At 41.9% G+C, this 16314-nt stretch overlaps 1 protein-coding gene across 3 annotated transcripts in view; it reads left to right on the top strand.

The window, feature by feature from the left end:
• Positions 1–12226: 12226 nt before the first annotated feature.
• The window catches only part of LOC135513756 (uncharacterized), a 56049-nt gene continuing 51961 nt past the window's right edge, over positions 12227–16314 (top strand). Inside the window, exons 1-4 of one of the 3 annotated variants that reach the window (XM_064936660.1) lie at positions 12227–12320; positions 12849–13011; positions 13662–13781; positions 14037–14897. In XM_064936660.1, the coding sequence (XP_064792732.1) occupies positions 12859–13011; positions 13662–13781; positions 14037–14174 (411 nt within the window). In that variant the 5' untranslated portion in view covers positions 12227–12320; positions 12849–12858 and the 3' untranslated portion in view covers positions 14175–14897. Of the gene's footprint in view, positions 12321–12848; positions 13012–13661; positions 13782–14036; positions 14898–16314 lie in introns of those variants that run through there. The other 2 variants (XM_064936661.1, XM_064936662.1) reach the window with 2 other exon arrangements.

Below are 16314 nucleotides of genomic sequence, written 5' to 3' on the forward strand. Positions count from 1 at the left end.
TTGGTACAGTATTTATATGAGGGGTTGGTACAATATTTATACAGGGGTTGGTACAGTATTTATATGAGGGGTTGGTACAATATTTATACGAGGGGTTGGTACAGTATTTATACAGGGGGTTGGTACAGTATTTATACAGGGGGTTGGTACAGTATTTATATGAGGGGTTGGTACAATATTTATACAGGGGGTTGGTACAGTATTTATATGAGGGGTTGGTACAATATTTATACGAGGGGTTGGTACAGTATTTATACGGGGGGTTGGTACAGGGGTTGGTACAGTATTTATACGGGGGGTTGGTACAGGGGTTGGTACAGTATTTATACTGGGGGTTGTTACAGTATTTGTACGGGGGGTTGGTGCAGTATTTATACGGGGGGTTGGTACAGTATTTATACGGGGAGTTGGTACAGTATTTATACGGGGAGTTGGTACAGTATTTATACGGGGGGTTGGTACAGTATTTATACAGGGGGTTGGTACAGTATTTATACGGGGGGTTGGTACAGTATTTATACGGGGGGTTGGTACAGTATTTATACGGGGGGTTGGTACAGTATTTATACGGGGGGTTAGTACAGTATTTATACTGGGGGTTGGTACAGTATTTATACGGGGAGTTGGTACAGTATTTATACGGGGGGTTGGTACAGTATTTATACAGGGGGTTGGTACAGTATTTGTACAGGGTGTTGGTACAGTATTTATACGGGGGGTTGGTACCGTATTTATACAGGGGGTTGGTACAGTATTTATACGGGGGGTTGGTACAGTATTTATACGGGGGTTAGTACAGTATTTATACTGGGGGTTGGTACAGTATTTATACGGGGGGTTGGTACAGTATTTATACTGGGGGTTGGTACAGTGTTTATACGGGGGGTTGGTACAGTATTTATACGTGGGGTTAGTAAAGTATTTATACAGGGTGTTGGTACAGTATTTATACTGGGGGTTGGTACAGTATTTATACGGGGGGTTGGTACAGTATTTATACGTGGGGTTAGTAAAGTATTTATACAGGGTGTTGGTACAGTATTTATACTGGGGGTTGGTACAGTATTTATACGTGGGGTTGGTACAGTATTTATACGGGGGTTGGTACAGTATTTATACTGGGGGTTGGTACAGTATTTATACTGGGGGTTGGTACAGTATTTATACAGGGGGTTGGTACAGTATTTATACGGGGGGTTGGTACAGTATTTATACTGGGGGTTGGTACAGTATTTATACAGGGGGTTGGTACAGTATTTATATGGGGGGTTGGTACAGTATTTATACTGGGGGTTGGTACAGTATTTATACAGGGGGTTGGTACAGTATTTATACGGGGGGTTGGTACAGTATTTGTACAGGGGGTTGTTATGTTAATGACGGTGTGCCTGGGTAAGGTCCTTATAAAGGGGAACATTTCCCCATGATGATAATTAGGTCCTAATGTTATATTACAATAAGTTATCTTTAGGATCCAACCTGGGATGACATGGTGAGAAGCTGCAGCAACACCATCAGCAAGGGAACCCACAAAATCGTTAAGGAACCATCCGGTCAGGTGGCAGGTCTCAGTGTGTGTTCACCACCGATATACTTACATATACCCCCCCAGATTCATTATGATCTAAAAAGCTAAACTGATCCTAGATCAGCTTTCATGTAGATTGTCACGCGGGACTAGGTGGGTGCAGGAATTAGACGCAGAGAGAGAGAGAGTAATGGAGTAAAGTGCTTTACTATGGCACACCATAATAATAAGCCCAAGACAATACAGGGCGCAGGACACTATACCAGACAACCCAAAAACCACAGGGTGTCCAGTATAGCAAATAAAATCCACCACGACCTAATATGTACACACGTAACATACAGACAATCCACCACTACCTAACATGAAGACAATCCCGCACAAAACAAGGGCGGGTCAAACTACTACATATTGGGAAGCTAATTAAACCAAAATACACACAGGTGAAACTAATAAGACAAAACCAACAGACAAACGAAATAGGGATCGGTAGCGGCTAGTAGGACGGTGACGACGACCGCCGAGCACCGCCCCAACAGGCAGGGGAGCCAACTTCTAGTAGGACGGTGACGACGACCGCCGAGCACCGCCCCAACAGGCAGGGGAGCCAACTTCTAGTAGGACGGTGACGACGACCGCCGAGCACCGCCCCAACAGGCAGGGGAGCCAACTTCTAGTAGGACGGTGACGACGACCGCCGAGCACCGCCCCAACAGGCAGGGGAGCCAACTTCTGGTAGGACGGTGACGACGACCGCCGAGCACCGCCCCAACAGGCAGGGGAGCCAACTTCTAGTAGGACGGTGACGACGAACGCCAGGCACCGCCCCAACAGGCAGGGGAGCCAACTTCTAGTAGGACGGTGACGACGACCGCCGAGCACCGCCCCAACAGGCAGGGGAGCCAACTTCGGCGGAAGTCGTGACATCGATGCTTTATGGATATGGCCTAGATCAGGGTCTGTATCCACAAAGTACCCCAGAGTAGTGTTGCTGATCCAGGATCAGTTATACTCTTCTGATCATAATGAATAATATTGTATGGACAGGTCGTAGATCAGCACTCTTATTCAGAGATGATTTGTGGATATTGGCCCAACACTCTTAATCTGTCTTTGAGATGAGTTTTGAATATGAGGTGAGAGACTGCTTTCCAACAACAGGTGGTTTCTATTAACTATCTATCGGATGTTCTTGAACAGGAAAACATCTGAGAGCAGAGCATTACATTTACATGTTAGTCATTCAGCAGACGTTCTTATTCAGAACGACATACAGAGGAGGACAGAGGAGGAGAGGAGAGGACAGACTTTTGGCCAAATGAGAATCTCCCAGTGAATAAAATGTATCTCAGTGACGGGGAAACTAATGAGTGGTTGAGAGGTTGAGTAGAGTGTTAATTTATTAGTCGGTAAAGGAGGAGTCTGCTCTCCTCCTTGATTACCTACTTCAGCTGAGGATTCACAAGAGTATCCCTTCAGCTTCTAGCACGTTTTCTGGAAGGAGAAAAGCATGCTACTTATTCATATACTTATCTACAAAATGTATTTCATCTATGAAATGTTTGACTTTATTCAATCAAGGTACTTATTGACGGACAATAGAGAATTGGTAAAAATTGGTGGCAAATTACGACAGTATCTCAAACTGATAATCACAGTGTGGTCATTAATAATGTGACAGCCCATTGGATAATCACAGTGGGGTCATTAATAACGTGACAGCCCATTGGATAATCACAGTCCATGGTCTTTCCCTGGTCTTTCATTCTTTCTATCCCTTTCCTTCCTTTCTTCCACTCCTTTGTTATCCTAGCTTATCTTTTTCTAATTTCCTTCCCTCCTTTCCTAGCATCTTCTCCCCCCTTTCCTATACTAGCTTAATTGCCGCTTCACCTTATCCAGATCCCGTTTCTAATTTCCTTGCTTTCTTTCCTAATTTCCTTTACTCTTCCACTTTCCTAGGTTCCTTTCCTTTTTTCCTAGCTTCCTTCCCTTGATGTTTGTCCTCCTTTCCTCATTCGCTTTCCTAGCTCCCTTTCCTCCTCATCTTTCCTAACTACCTTTTCGTTCCTCCTTCCCTAGCTTCCTTTCCTCTCTTTTCTTAGCTCCCTTTCCCGGCTTCCTTTCCTCTGACTTTTGTAGTGTCGTTGTGCCTTCTACACTACTAGTACTGCTACTATTACAGTCACTATAACAGTAGCAGCAAGTCAGTGGCCCTGTGGTAGAATGTCCTCCCTGAGATTAGAAGGGTTCAATACCTGTTCGAGTCAAACCAAACAGAGACTAAAAAAAATGTGACCTGATGCCTTGCTGCTTTGACACTGAGTGTTAAAGGGGAAGTGTTTTAGAGTGTTTTCTAATATGCTTTAGAGTGTTTTTTGTGAGTGTTTTAGGGTGTTTGAGTGTTTCAGAGTGTTTTCTAACATGCTTTAGAGTGTTTAGTGTGTTTTCTAATATGCTTTGGAGTGTTTTAGAGAGTTTTATAATTTCATTCTGAGCTCTCCTTCCTCCTATCCTTTCTTATTTGTGTTCCTTTCCTCCTTTCCTAGCCTCCTCTCCTCCTTTTCTTGCTCCCTTTCCTCCTATATTTTCCTAGCTACCATTCTTCTTCTACTAGCTTAATTCCTTGGTCTTTCACATCTTCCATTCCTCCTTCCCTAGCTTCCTTTCCTCAACTCCTTTTCTAATTTCCTAGCTTTCTTTCCTCTGACTTTTGTAGTGTCGTTGTGCCTTCTACACTATCAGTACTGCTACTATTACAGTCACTATAACAGTAGCAGCAAGTCAGTGGCCCTGTGGTAGAATGTCCACCTTGAGATTAGAAGGGTTCAATCCCTGGTTGAGTCAAACCAAACAGAGACTCAAAAAAATGTGACCTGATGCCCTGCTGCTTGGCACTGAGCATTAAAGGGGAAGTTCAACAATTTTTACATGTAGACATATTTTTACTCTTTCTGTGATTGTTGTTGATCCCCAAAACCATTATTTGATATTTTGCTCACCACAGAGAAAATTGGTAGACACAGATATACTACATCTTGACTACAGATATACTACATATTGACTACAGATATACTACATCTTGACTACAGATATACTGATATACTGCCACTGACTACAGATATACTACATATTGACTACAGATATACTGATATACTGCAATTGACTACAGATATACTACATATTGACTACAGATATACTGCCACTAACCTCAGATATACTACATTATGACTACATATATACTACATATTGACTACAGATATACTACATTTTGACTACATATATACTACATATTGACTACATATATACTACATCTTGACTACAGATATACTACATCTTGACTACAGATACACTACATATTGACTACAGATATACTACATATTGACTACAGATACACTACATCTTTACTACAGATATACTACATCTTGACTACAGATATACTATATCTTGACTACAGATATACTGCCATTGACTACAGATACACTACATATTGACTACAGATATACTGATATACTGCAATTGACTACAGATATACTACATATTGACTACAGATATACTACATATTGACTACAGATATACTGCCATTGACTACAGATATAGTATATATTGACTACAGATATACTACATCTTGACTACAGATATACTCCCATTGACTACAGATATACTACATATTGACTACAGATATACTGCCATTGACTACAGATATACTGCCATTGACTACAGATATACTACATATTGACTACAGATATACTACATATTGACTACAGATATACTGCCATTGACTACAGATACACTACATATTGACTACAGATATACTACATATTGACTACAGATACACTACATCTTTACTACAGATATTCTACATCTTGACTACAGATATACTACATATTGACTACAGATATACTACATATTGACTGCAGATATACTGCCATTGACTACAGATATTCTACATATTGACTACAGATATACTACATATTGACTACAGATACACTACATCTTGACTACAGATATACTACATATTGACTACAGATATACTACATATTGACTACAGATATACTGCCATTGACTACAGATATAGTACATCTTGACTACAGATATACTACATATTGACTACAGATATACTACATATTGACTACAGATATACTGCCATTGACTACAGATATAGTATATATTGACTACAGATATACTACATCTTGACTACAGATATACTCCCATTGACTACAGATATACTACATATTGACTGCAGATATACTGCCATTGACTACAGATACACTACATATTGACTACAGATATACTACATATTGACTACAGATACACTACATCTTTACTACAGATATACTACATCTTGACTACAGATATACTACATATTGACTACAGATATACTACATATTGACTACAAATATACTGCCATTGACTACAGATATACTACATATTGACTACAGATACACTACATCTTTACTACAGATATACTACATCTTGACTACAGATATTCTACATATTGACTACAGATATACTACATATTGGCTACAGATATACTGCCATTGACTACAGATATTCTACATATTGACTACAGATATACTACATATTGACTACAGATATACTACATATTGACTACAGATATACTGCCATTAACTACAGATATACTACATATTGACTACAGATATACTGTCATTGACTACAGATATTCTACATATTCCAGCCAGCCAACCACATACATAATATACATCATATACAGTACCAGTGAAAAGATGTAGAACACCTACTCATTCAAGGGTTTTCTTTATTTTTTAAAACTATTTTCTACAATGCAATAATGCAATAATAGTGAAGACATCAAACTATGAAATAACACAAATGGAATCACATAGTAACCAAAAAGTAACCAAAAAAGTGTTAAACAAGTGTTAAACAAATCCAAATATATTTTAGCCATGCTTTGCCTTGATGACAGCTTTTCACACTCTTGGAATTCTCTCAACCAGCTTCAAGAGACAGTCAAGTGAAGTGCATTTCAATTAACAGATGTGCCTTGTTAAAAATTCATTTGTGGAATTTCTTTCCATCTTAATGCGTTTGAGCCAATCTGATGTGTTGTGACAAACTTAGAACATGTCTTCAAGTGTAGTCGCAAAATCCATCAACTGCTATGATGAAACTGGTTCTCATGAGGACCGCCACAGGAAACAGAGACCCAGAGTTACCTCTGCTGCAGAGGATAAGTTCATTAAGTTAACTGGTTCTCATGAGGACCGCCACAGGAAAGGAAGACCCAGAGTTACCTCTGCTGCAGAGGATAAGTTCATTAAGTTAGCTGGTTCTCATGAGGACCGCCACAGTAAACAGAGACCCAGAGTTACCTCTGCTGCAGAGGATAAGTTCATTAAGTTAACTGGTTCTCATGAGGACCGCCACATTAAACAGAGACCCAGAGTTACCTCTGCTGCAGAGGATAAGTTCATTAAGTTAACTGGTTCTCATGAGGACCGCCACAGGAAAGGAAGACTCAGAGTTACCTCTGCTGCAGAGGATAAGTTCATTAAGTTAACTGGTTCTCATGAGGACCGCCACAGGAAAGGAAGACCCAGAGTTACCTCTGCTGCAGAGGATAAGTTCATTAGAGTTACCAGCCTCTGATTGCAGGCCAAATAAATGCTTCACAGAGTTCAAGTAGACTTTGATCTGAAGCAATTCTTGTGATTACTGTGATTTTGCTAGTGTAAATGTTTGTAGACTCATGTAGCCAAATTGTATCTATGATCGTAAGCTATCCATTTATGTTTTTTGTATTTTAATATATGACAATTAACCAATGATATCAGGCCACAACTGGCCATGATTAAAGACACCTGTGTGACACTATATAAACAAGTCATCCCGCAGTGTTTGTCATTATACCCTGATGAAAATAGCCTGTCTGTCAAAACGTTGGACATAACATTTTTTCATCTGAGCTCCTAGGGTGTGTGGCTCTCCTTATTTTTCACAGAGTTCAAGTAACAGAAACATCTAAACTGTTCAGAGGAGACTGAGTGAATCATGCCTTCATGGTTGAATTGCTGCAAAGAAACCATTACTAAAGGACTCCAATAAGAAAAGAGACTTGTTTGTGCCAAGAAAGAAAAGCAATTGACATTAGACCGGTAGAAATCTGTCCTTTTGGTCTGATGAGTCCAAATTTTAGATTTTTGGTTCAAACTGCCATGTCGTTGTGAGATGCAGAGTAGTTCAACAAATGATCTCCGCATGTGTGTTTCCCACAGTGAAGCATGGAGGAGGAGGTGTGAATGGTGGTTTGCTGGTGACACTATCTGTGATTTATTTAGAGGCACACTTTACCAGCATGGCTACCACAGCATTCTGCAACAATACACCATCCCACTGGTTTGCACTCAGTGGGACTATCATTTGTTTTTCAACAGGACAATGACCCAAAACACACATCCAGGCGGTGTATGGGCTATTTGACAAAGAAGGAGAGTGATGGAGTGCAGCATCAGATGACCTGGCCTCCAAAATAACCCGACCTCAACCCAATTGAGATGGTTTTGGATGAGTTGGACCACATAGTGAAGGAAAAGCAGCCAACAAGTGCTCAGCATATGTGGGAACACCTTCAAGACTGTAGGAAAAGCATTCCTCATGAAGCTGGTTGAGAGAATGCCAAGAATGTGCAAAGCTGTAATCAAGGAAAACGGTGGCTACTTGAAAGTATCTAAAATCTGAAATATATTTTGATTTGTTTAACACATTTTGGGGTTTGAGACACTGTGGCTTGTATGCCTCTCCAGGCCTCACACCCACTGTGAAATTTGGTGGATGTTCGGTGATGATCTGGGGTGTTTCAGCAAGGCTGGAATCAGGCAGATTTGTCTTTGTGAAGGACGCATGAATCGAGCCACGTACAAGGTTGTCCTGGAAGAAAACGTGCTTCCTTCTGCTCTGACAATGTTCCCCAACTCTGAGGATTGGATTTTCCAGCAGGACGATGCTCCATGCCACACAGCCAGGTCAATCAAGGTGTGGATGGAGAACCTCCAGATCAAGACCTTGTCATGGCCAGCCCAATCTCCAGACCTGAACCCCAGTGAAAGCCTCTGGAATGCGATCAAGAGGAAGATGGATGGTCACAAGCCATCAAACAAAGCCGAGCGGAATGAATTTTTGCGCAAGGAGTGACATAAAGTCACCCAACATCAGTGTGAAAGACTGGTGGAGGTCAGGCCAAGATGCATGAAAGCTGGGATTGAAAATCAGGGTTATTCCATTAAATATTGATTTCTGAATTCTTCCTAACCGGACAACTTCCGGTGTAACTGGAGGGCGCGCAAATTCAAATAAATAATCATTAAGATTATGAATATTAAACATTGAGGTACATACAGTATAAGTGTGTTTTATATCAGTTGAAAGCTTAGATTCTTGTTAATCTAACTGCACTGTCCGATTTACAGTAGCTATTACAGCGAAAACATGCCATACTATTGTTGAGAACGGTGCCCCACATCAAAATATTTGTCCACTGGCACAGGTTTCATAAATTCACAAATAGTGATTAAATATTCACTGAGTTTTTGAAAATCTTCCTGTGATTTGTCATCAAAAGGTCCCAGCTATAACATGTCGTTTTATTAGATAAAATCCATCTTTATATCCCAAAAAGTCTGTTTAGTTGGCGCCATCGATTTGAGTAATCCACTCGTTCGACATGCAGGGAAAGGAATCTGAAAATCTACCCCTAAACTTTGTTTCAACAAGTCAAAATACATTTCTATTTACTCCTCAGATACACTTAAATGTAATCAAACTATAACATTTCTTATGAAAAATAAGTATGTTCAATAGGAAACAGGTGCGTCCTGTCTTCATGGTGAGCGCAAACACACATTTCCAAGACTGTGTCCCTGTACTAAAACTGATATTTCTTATTCGTTTTTGAAGTTACAAGCCTGAAACCTTGAACATAGACTGCTGACACCCTGTGGAAGCCATAGCAACTGCATCCAGGGAGCTAATTGTCAGCATGACCTTATACTTGCCATTCTAAGAGGATGGTCTCTCTCAAAAAAACAACTTCAGGTTGGTTTTTCTTCGGATTTTCTCCTTCCATATCTTTTGTGTTATATTCTCCTATATTATTTTAACATTTCTACAAACTTCAAAGTGTTTTCTTCCAATGGCACCAATTATATGCATATCCTGGCTTCAGGGCCTGAGCAACAGGCAGTTTACTTTGGGCTCGTCATTCAGACAGGAAGTGGAGAAAAAGTTTTAAAACATTAGTATTCTGTTGTTTAAAAATGAATATGAACTTATTTTCTTTGCATTATTCGAGGTCTGACAACACTGCATCTGTTTTGTTATTTTGACCAGTTGTCATTTTCTGCAAATAAACGCTCTAAATTATAATATTTTTATTTAGAATTTGGGAGAAGTAATATATATATATTTCATTTTACCAAAACAAATACCTATAAATGGTAAGACCAGAGAAACTGATAATTTTGCAGTGGTCTCTTAATTTTTCCCAGAGATGTGTATATATATATATACGTATACACCAAGTATACCAACATTGCTCGTCCTAATATTTCAATACTTCTTCATTCCGTTCTTTTACTTTTAGATTTGTGTATTGTTAGATGAAAAATCAGCCTCATGGCAGGATTTGAGCTAGGAACACAAGCATTTAGCTACAACCACAATAACATCTGCTAGTCACATGGCAAAATGTGTAGAATATAAATAAATTGGCTAGAAAACTGCAAAAAAATAAATAAAGAATCAGCCTCATGGCAGGATTTGTAGATTAGAAAACGTAAACTATGAAAATGCACATTTTCCTCTCTGCCACATAACAAATGTGTACAATTGGAGGAAATGAAGGGGCAGGAGCCCATCTCCTGATTCTGTGGAGTACAGCTCCTGGACAGGACGCAAGTCTGTCATAAGGCCTGACCCCCTCCTGGACAGGACGCTAGTCTGTCGTAAGGCCTGACCCCCTCCTGGACAGGACGCTAGTCTGTCGTAAGGCCTGACCCCCTCCTGGACAGGACGCTAGTCTGTCGTAAGGCCTGACCCCCTCCTGGACAGGACGCTAGTCTGTCGTAAGGCCTGACCCCCTCCTGACAGGACGCTAGTCTGTCGCAAGGCCTGACCCGCTCCTGGACAGGACGCTAGTCTGTCGCAAGGCCTGACCCCCTCCTGGACAGGACGCTAGTCTGTCGTAAGGCCTGACCCCCTCCTGGACAGGACGCAAGTCTGTCGTAAGGCCTGACCCCCTCCTGGACAGGACGCTAGTCTGTCGTAAGGCCTGACCCCCTCCTGGACAGGACGCTAGTCTGTCGTAAGGCCTGACCCCTCCTGGACAGGATGCTAGTCTGTCGTAAGGCCTGACCCCCTCCTGGACAGGACGCTAGTCTGTCGTAAGGCCTGACCCCTCCTGGACAGGACGCTAGTCTGTCGTAAGGCCTGACCCCTCCTGGACAGGACGCTAGTCTGTCGTAAGGCCTGACCCCTCCTGGACAGGACGCTAGTCTGTCGTAAGGCCTGACCCCTCCTGGACAGGACGCTAGTCTGTCGTAAGGCCTGACCCCCTCCTGGACAGGACGCTAGTCTGTCGTAAGGCCTGACCCCCTCCTGGACAGGACGCTAGTCTGTCGTAAGGCCTGACCCCCTCCTGACAGGACGCTAGTCTGTCGCAAGGCCTGACCCCCAATCCATCTTCTTAATGCTGAGTGCCAAGCAGAGCGGCTTCAGGCCCCATGTTTTTAGAATCTTTGTTTGGTGTGACTCGACCAGGGAAAGATCCCCCCACCCTTCCTATCTCAGGGTGGACACTCTAACTCAGGGCCACTGGTTTTCTGATACTTCTACAGTGACTGTCATAGTAGCAGTTTAGTTTAGTTTATTAGGATCCTCATTAGCTACTGCACATGCAGCTGCTACTCTTACTGGGGTCCACCTAAAACAAATACATGACAAAGAACAGTAATAGACAAGAACAGCATAAGATATTACATTAAATTCAAAATACAAAAATCAAATAAGGTTTATATATAGGAAAGTCAACCAAGAGACAAGAAAAATACTATTTGCGTGTGGCGCCACAGAGAGAAGAGACAGGGGTATGTTCTGTAGTCAGTGTATATTGTCGACGGATATTATAACACCTTAATTCGCTCTGTAGTCTTCTGTACTTCTTTAATGCAAAAAGTTTATTCATCAGATCTTGGAATATTAACCACAAGTGGACTCACTGTAATTAAAGTGATTGAGGATAAAACCAAGAGGTTTTACAACTCATCCGGTTGATAGGGCCCTGGGATAAAGCTTCTATTGAACCAGAGACAGTGTTTGTATGTGGCGCCACAGAGTGAGTGGTATAACTGTAGTGTGGAAAGGGTTTGTCCTACATTACACCCTATTCACTCTTTAGTGAACTACTTTTGACCAGTAGTGCTCTATTTAGGGAATAGGGAGTAATATTTACCATGTCCACCCTTAGCAATGTCCTCTCCCTTACCTAATTGTTGATTCACTGGGCTGGCCTTTTGACATTATCTGGAATAGAATTTGTTCAATCAGCACTTCAAATAGTATCAGAATTTGTCGTTACACCTTATAGGCTTCCATATGTCTCTTGGTAATATAGGGTGTGTTCTCATTGGATAAGCAGTCCTACATACCACATGGGGGGGGGGCTGAGATCTTTATAAACAGCTAGATGGCACAGTAAGGACCATCAGCGGTTGGGTGATTAGAGAAGACAGGCGTCCAGCTCAAGAATATCCAGGTAAGACATGATCTGTTCTTCTGTTCTTCCACCTCTCTCTCTCTCTCTCTCTCTCTCTCTCTCTCTCTCTCTCTCTCTCTTCTCTCTCTCTCTCTCTCTCTCTCTCTCTCTCTTCTCTCTCTCTCTCTCTCTCTCTCTTACTCTCTCTCCCTCTCTCTCTCTCTCTCTCTCTCTCTCTCTCTCTCTCTCTTTCTCTCCGTCGTTGTCTCTCTCTCCCTCTTTCTCTCTTTTGTGTCGCTGTCTGTCTGTCTGTCTCTCTCTCTCTATCTCTTCCTTCACTGGTCTCTTCATACTGAGAATATGTCCTGAACTGTATTTTTACTCCACCTCACTGTTTAGAGAGTTTGTAATGTAATGTTAGTTTCAAGCTCTTGCGGACATGTTTATATCTTCCCCTCCCCTCCTTTTCCCCCTCCTCTCCTCTCCTCTCCTCTCCTCTCCTCTCCTCTCCTCTCCTCTCCTCTCCTCTCCTCTCCTCTCCTCTCCTCTCCTCTCCTCTCCTCTCCTCTTCTCTCTCCTCTCTCCCAGACAGTGTACCATGGCCTCTCTCTCTCTGTCCCTGGGACTGCTGGTGCTATGCACCCTGGCTCTTGTACACTGTGACCTGTATGACGGCCACGTCAGGGTGTGGGGCCTTAGTGCTTCCAATCTGAAAGGAGACTTCCTCTCCCAGCCAGACCCCTACGTCAAGGTGAATTGAATGTAATGACATACCCAAATCTAACTACCTGTAGCTCAGGTCCTGAAGCAATGATACGCCTATTCTTGGTACCATTGGAAAGGAAACACTTAGAAGTTTGTGTAAATGTGAAAGGAATGTAGGAGAATATAACACTATAGATCTGGTAGAAGATAATACAAAGAAAGAAACAACCATTCTTTATATTTTTTGTACCATCATCTTTGAAATACAAGAGAAAGGCCATCATGTATTATTCCAGCCCAGGTGCAATTTAGATGTTGGCCACTAGATGACATCAGTGTGTGTGCAAAGTTTTAGATTGATACAATGAACCATTGCATTTATGTTCAAACTTTTGTATCAATACTGTCCAAATGTGCCTGATTTGTTTATTAATAACTTTTCATGTACAAAACTGTGCACTCTCCTCAAACTATACCATGGTATTCTTTCACTGTAATAGCTACAGTAAATTGGACAGTGCAGTTAGATTAACAAGAATTTAAACTTTCTGCCAATATCAGATATGTCTATGTCCTGGGAAATGTTCTTGTTACTTACAACCTCATGCTAATTGCATTAGCCTACATTAGCTCAACCGTCTCGCAGGGGACCAACCAATACTTTATAAAGTCTACTGACAACATTATCTTCTTTAGGTGTGGTGCGGCCCCACCTTCGGTGGCATGAGCAGCATTCTGAAGAACCAGGCCAACCCCACCTGGCCCGGCGAGTTCAACTTCGTAGACATCATCCGCAAGTCTGTCCTGAAGCTGGAGGTGAGTTTCACACCTTACTATGCAGGGCGCTTTGAGCACTGGAAAAGCACTATGTAAATCAAATAAATGATTATTACAATGATGATGAGGATAATGAGGAGGAGGAGAAAGAGTTGGAGGAAGAGGAGGAGGAAGAGTTGGAGGAAGAGGAGGCAGAAGAGTATTATTATGATTATTGTCATGATTTTAAAGATTATTTATTATTATTATGACTTTAAATTATTATTATAAATTATAAATAATAATTATTATTAGGTGTGGGATGATGACGTCGGACCAGATCACCGCCTGGGAACCTGCACCACCACCATCCGCCGAGGAACACACACTGAGACCTGCCACCTGAAGAAAGGCACCGTCTACTACACCTACAGCTACGACTACAGTCACTAGAAGGAACAGAATGATGGTTAGATTGTAACCTATGACCTTTGTGACCTTGTGTCTGATTGGTTCTCTCACCCTGTCACTCATGTATTCACTTCCTTATAGCATCAATAAAATAAACTGTGTTTTACGGCAAGATGTTCTCAGTCTGACTTCATCATGTTTCTGCATTGTTTTACATTTATCAGAAGAGGTCTTAGATTGGTCCGTAGAATATTGAAAGTGATAAATCAATATTTTGACTTGATTTGAGATTTTCTGTCAAAGCCTTTTACAGTGTACCATTATTGTGCTTAAACCTACACTTGATATAACTTTGTGTTATTTTTTTTAAGGTTTGGCCTTTTGTCATAATCAGCATTCAGATGAATATATTTCTCCATGGTGATAATTAAGTCCTTGTGTTATGTTATCTTAAGGATCTAGCCCGGGATGACATTGCTGGGAAGCTGAAGCACCAACATCAGCCAGGGAACCCACAATGTCATCAGGGAACCCATAATAAACAGATTTCTTAGTTTGCAAACACAGTGTTTGCCAGGCACAGTGGTCAAATGTGTTTTTTTTTTAAATATGACAACATGTGTGACTCCATACTTTACATTTGTGACCTGTGTTTTACATATTTGTGAGTTGCTCCACATACAGTCCATTCAGAAAGTATTCTGACCCCTACCCTTTTTCACATTTTGTTACGTTACAGTCTTATTAAAAAATGGATTAAATACACGTATTTCCTCATCAATTTACACACATGTCCCATAACGACAAAGTGAAAACAGGTTTTCAGAAATGTTTGCAAATGTATATAAAACAAATTACAAAATAACAGAAATACCTTATTTACATAAGTGTTCAGACCATTTGCTATGAGACTTGAAATTGAGCTCAGGTGCATCCTGTTTCCATTGATCATCCTGGAGATGATTCTACAACTTGATTGGAATCCACCTTTGGTAAATTCAACTGATTGGACAAGATTTGGAAAGGCACACACCTGTCTATATAAAGATCCCACAGTTGACAGTGCATCTCAGAGCAAAAACCAAGCCATGAGGTCGAAGGAATTGTCCGTAGAGCTCCGAGACAGGATTGTGTTGAGGCACAGATCTGGGGAAGGGTACCAAAATATTTTTGCAGCATTGAAGGTCCCCATGAACACAGTGGCCTCTGTAACAGCATAGCTTTCGTCCGTCCCCTCGGCTCGAACCAGGGACCCTCCGCACACATCAACAACAGTCACCCACCCCAGTCACCAACAGTCATCCACCATCGCTACCCATCGCGCCACAAAAGCTTCGGCCAGGAACAACTACTTCAGGTCTCCGAGCGAGTGACATCACAGATTGAAACGCTATTAGCGCGCACCACCGCTAACTAGCTAGCCATTTCACATCGGTTACTCCTCCATCATTCTTAAATGGAAGAAGTTGGGAACTACCAAGATGCTTCCCAGTGCTGGCTGCCCAGCCAAACTGAGCAATTGTGGGAGATGTTTACTCTGACTGAGCTCCAGAGTTCCTATTTGGAGGTGGGAGAACCTTCCAGAAGGACAACCAACTCTGCAGCACTCCACCAATCAGGCCTTTATGGTAGAGTGGCCAGACGGAAGCCACTCCTCAGTAAAAAGCACATGACAGCTTGCATGGAGTTTGCCAAAGGGCAGCTAAAGGATTCTCAGACCATGAGAAACAAGATCCTCTGGTCTGATGAAACCAAGATTGAACTCTTTGGCCTGAATGCCAAGCGTCACGTCTGGAAACCTGGCACCATCCCTATGGTGAAGCATGGTGTTGGCAGCATCATGCTGTGGGGATTTCTTTCAGCTGCATGGACTGGGAGACTAGTTATGATCAAGGGAAAGATGAACGGAGCAAATTATAGAGATTCTTGATGAAACCTGCTCCAGAACGCTCTGGACGTCAGACTGGGGTGTAGGTTCACCTTCCAACAGGAAAATTACCCTCAGCATACAGCCAAGAGAACGCAGGAGTGGCTTCGGGACAAGTCTGAGAACGTCCTTGAGTGGCCCAGCCAGAGCCTGAACTTGAACCCGATGGTACATCTCTGGAGAGACCTGAAAACAGCTATGCAGTAATGCTCCCCAATCCAACCTGACAGAGCTTGAGAGGATCTGCAGAGAAGA

This window comes from Oncorhynchus masou, chromosome 25, assembly GCF_036934945.1.
Source record: "Oncorhynchus masou masou isolate Uvic2021 chromosome 25, UVic_Omas_1.1, whole genome shotgun sequence".
Taxonomy (NCBI): domain Eukaryota; kingdom Metazoa; phylum Chordata; class Actinopteri; order Salmoniformes; family Salmonidae; genus Oncorhynchus; species Oncorhynchus masou.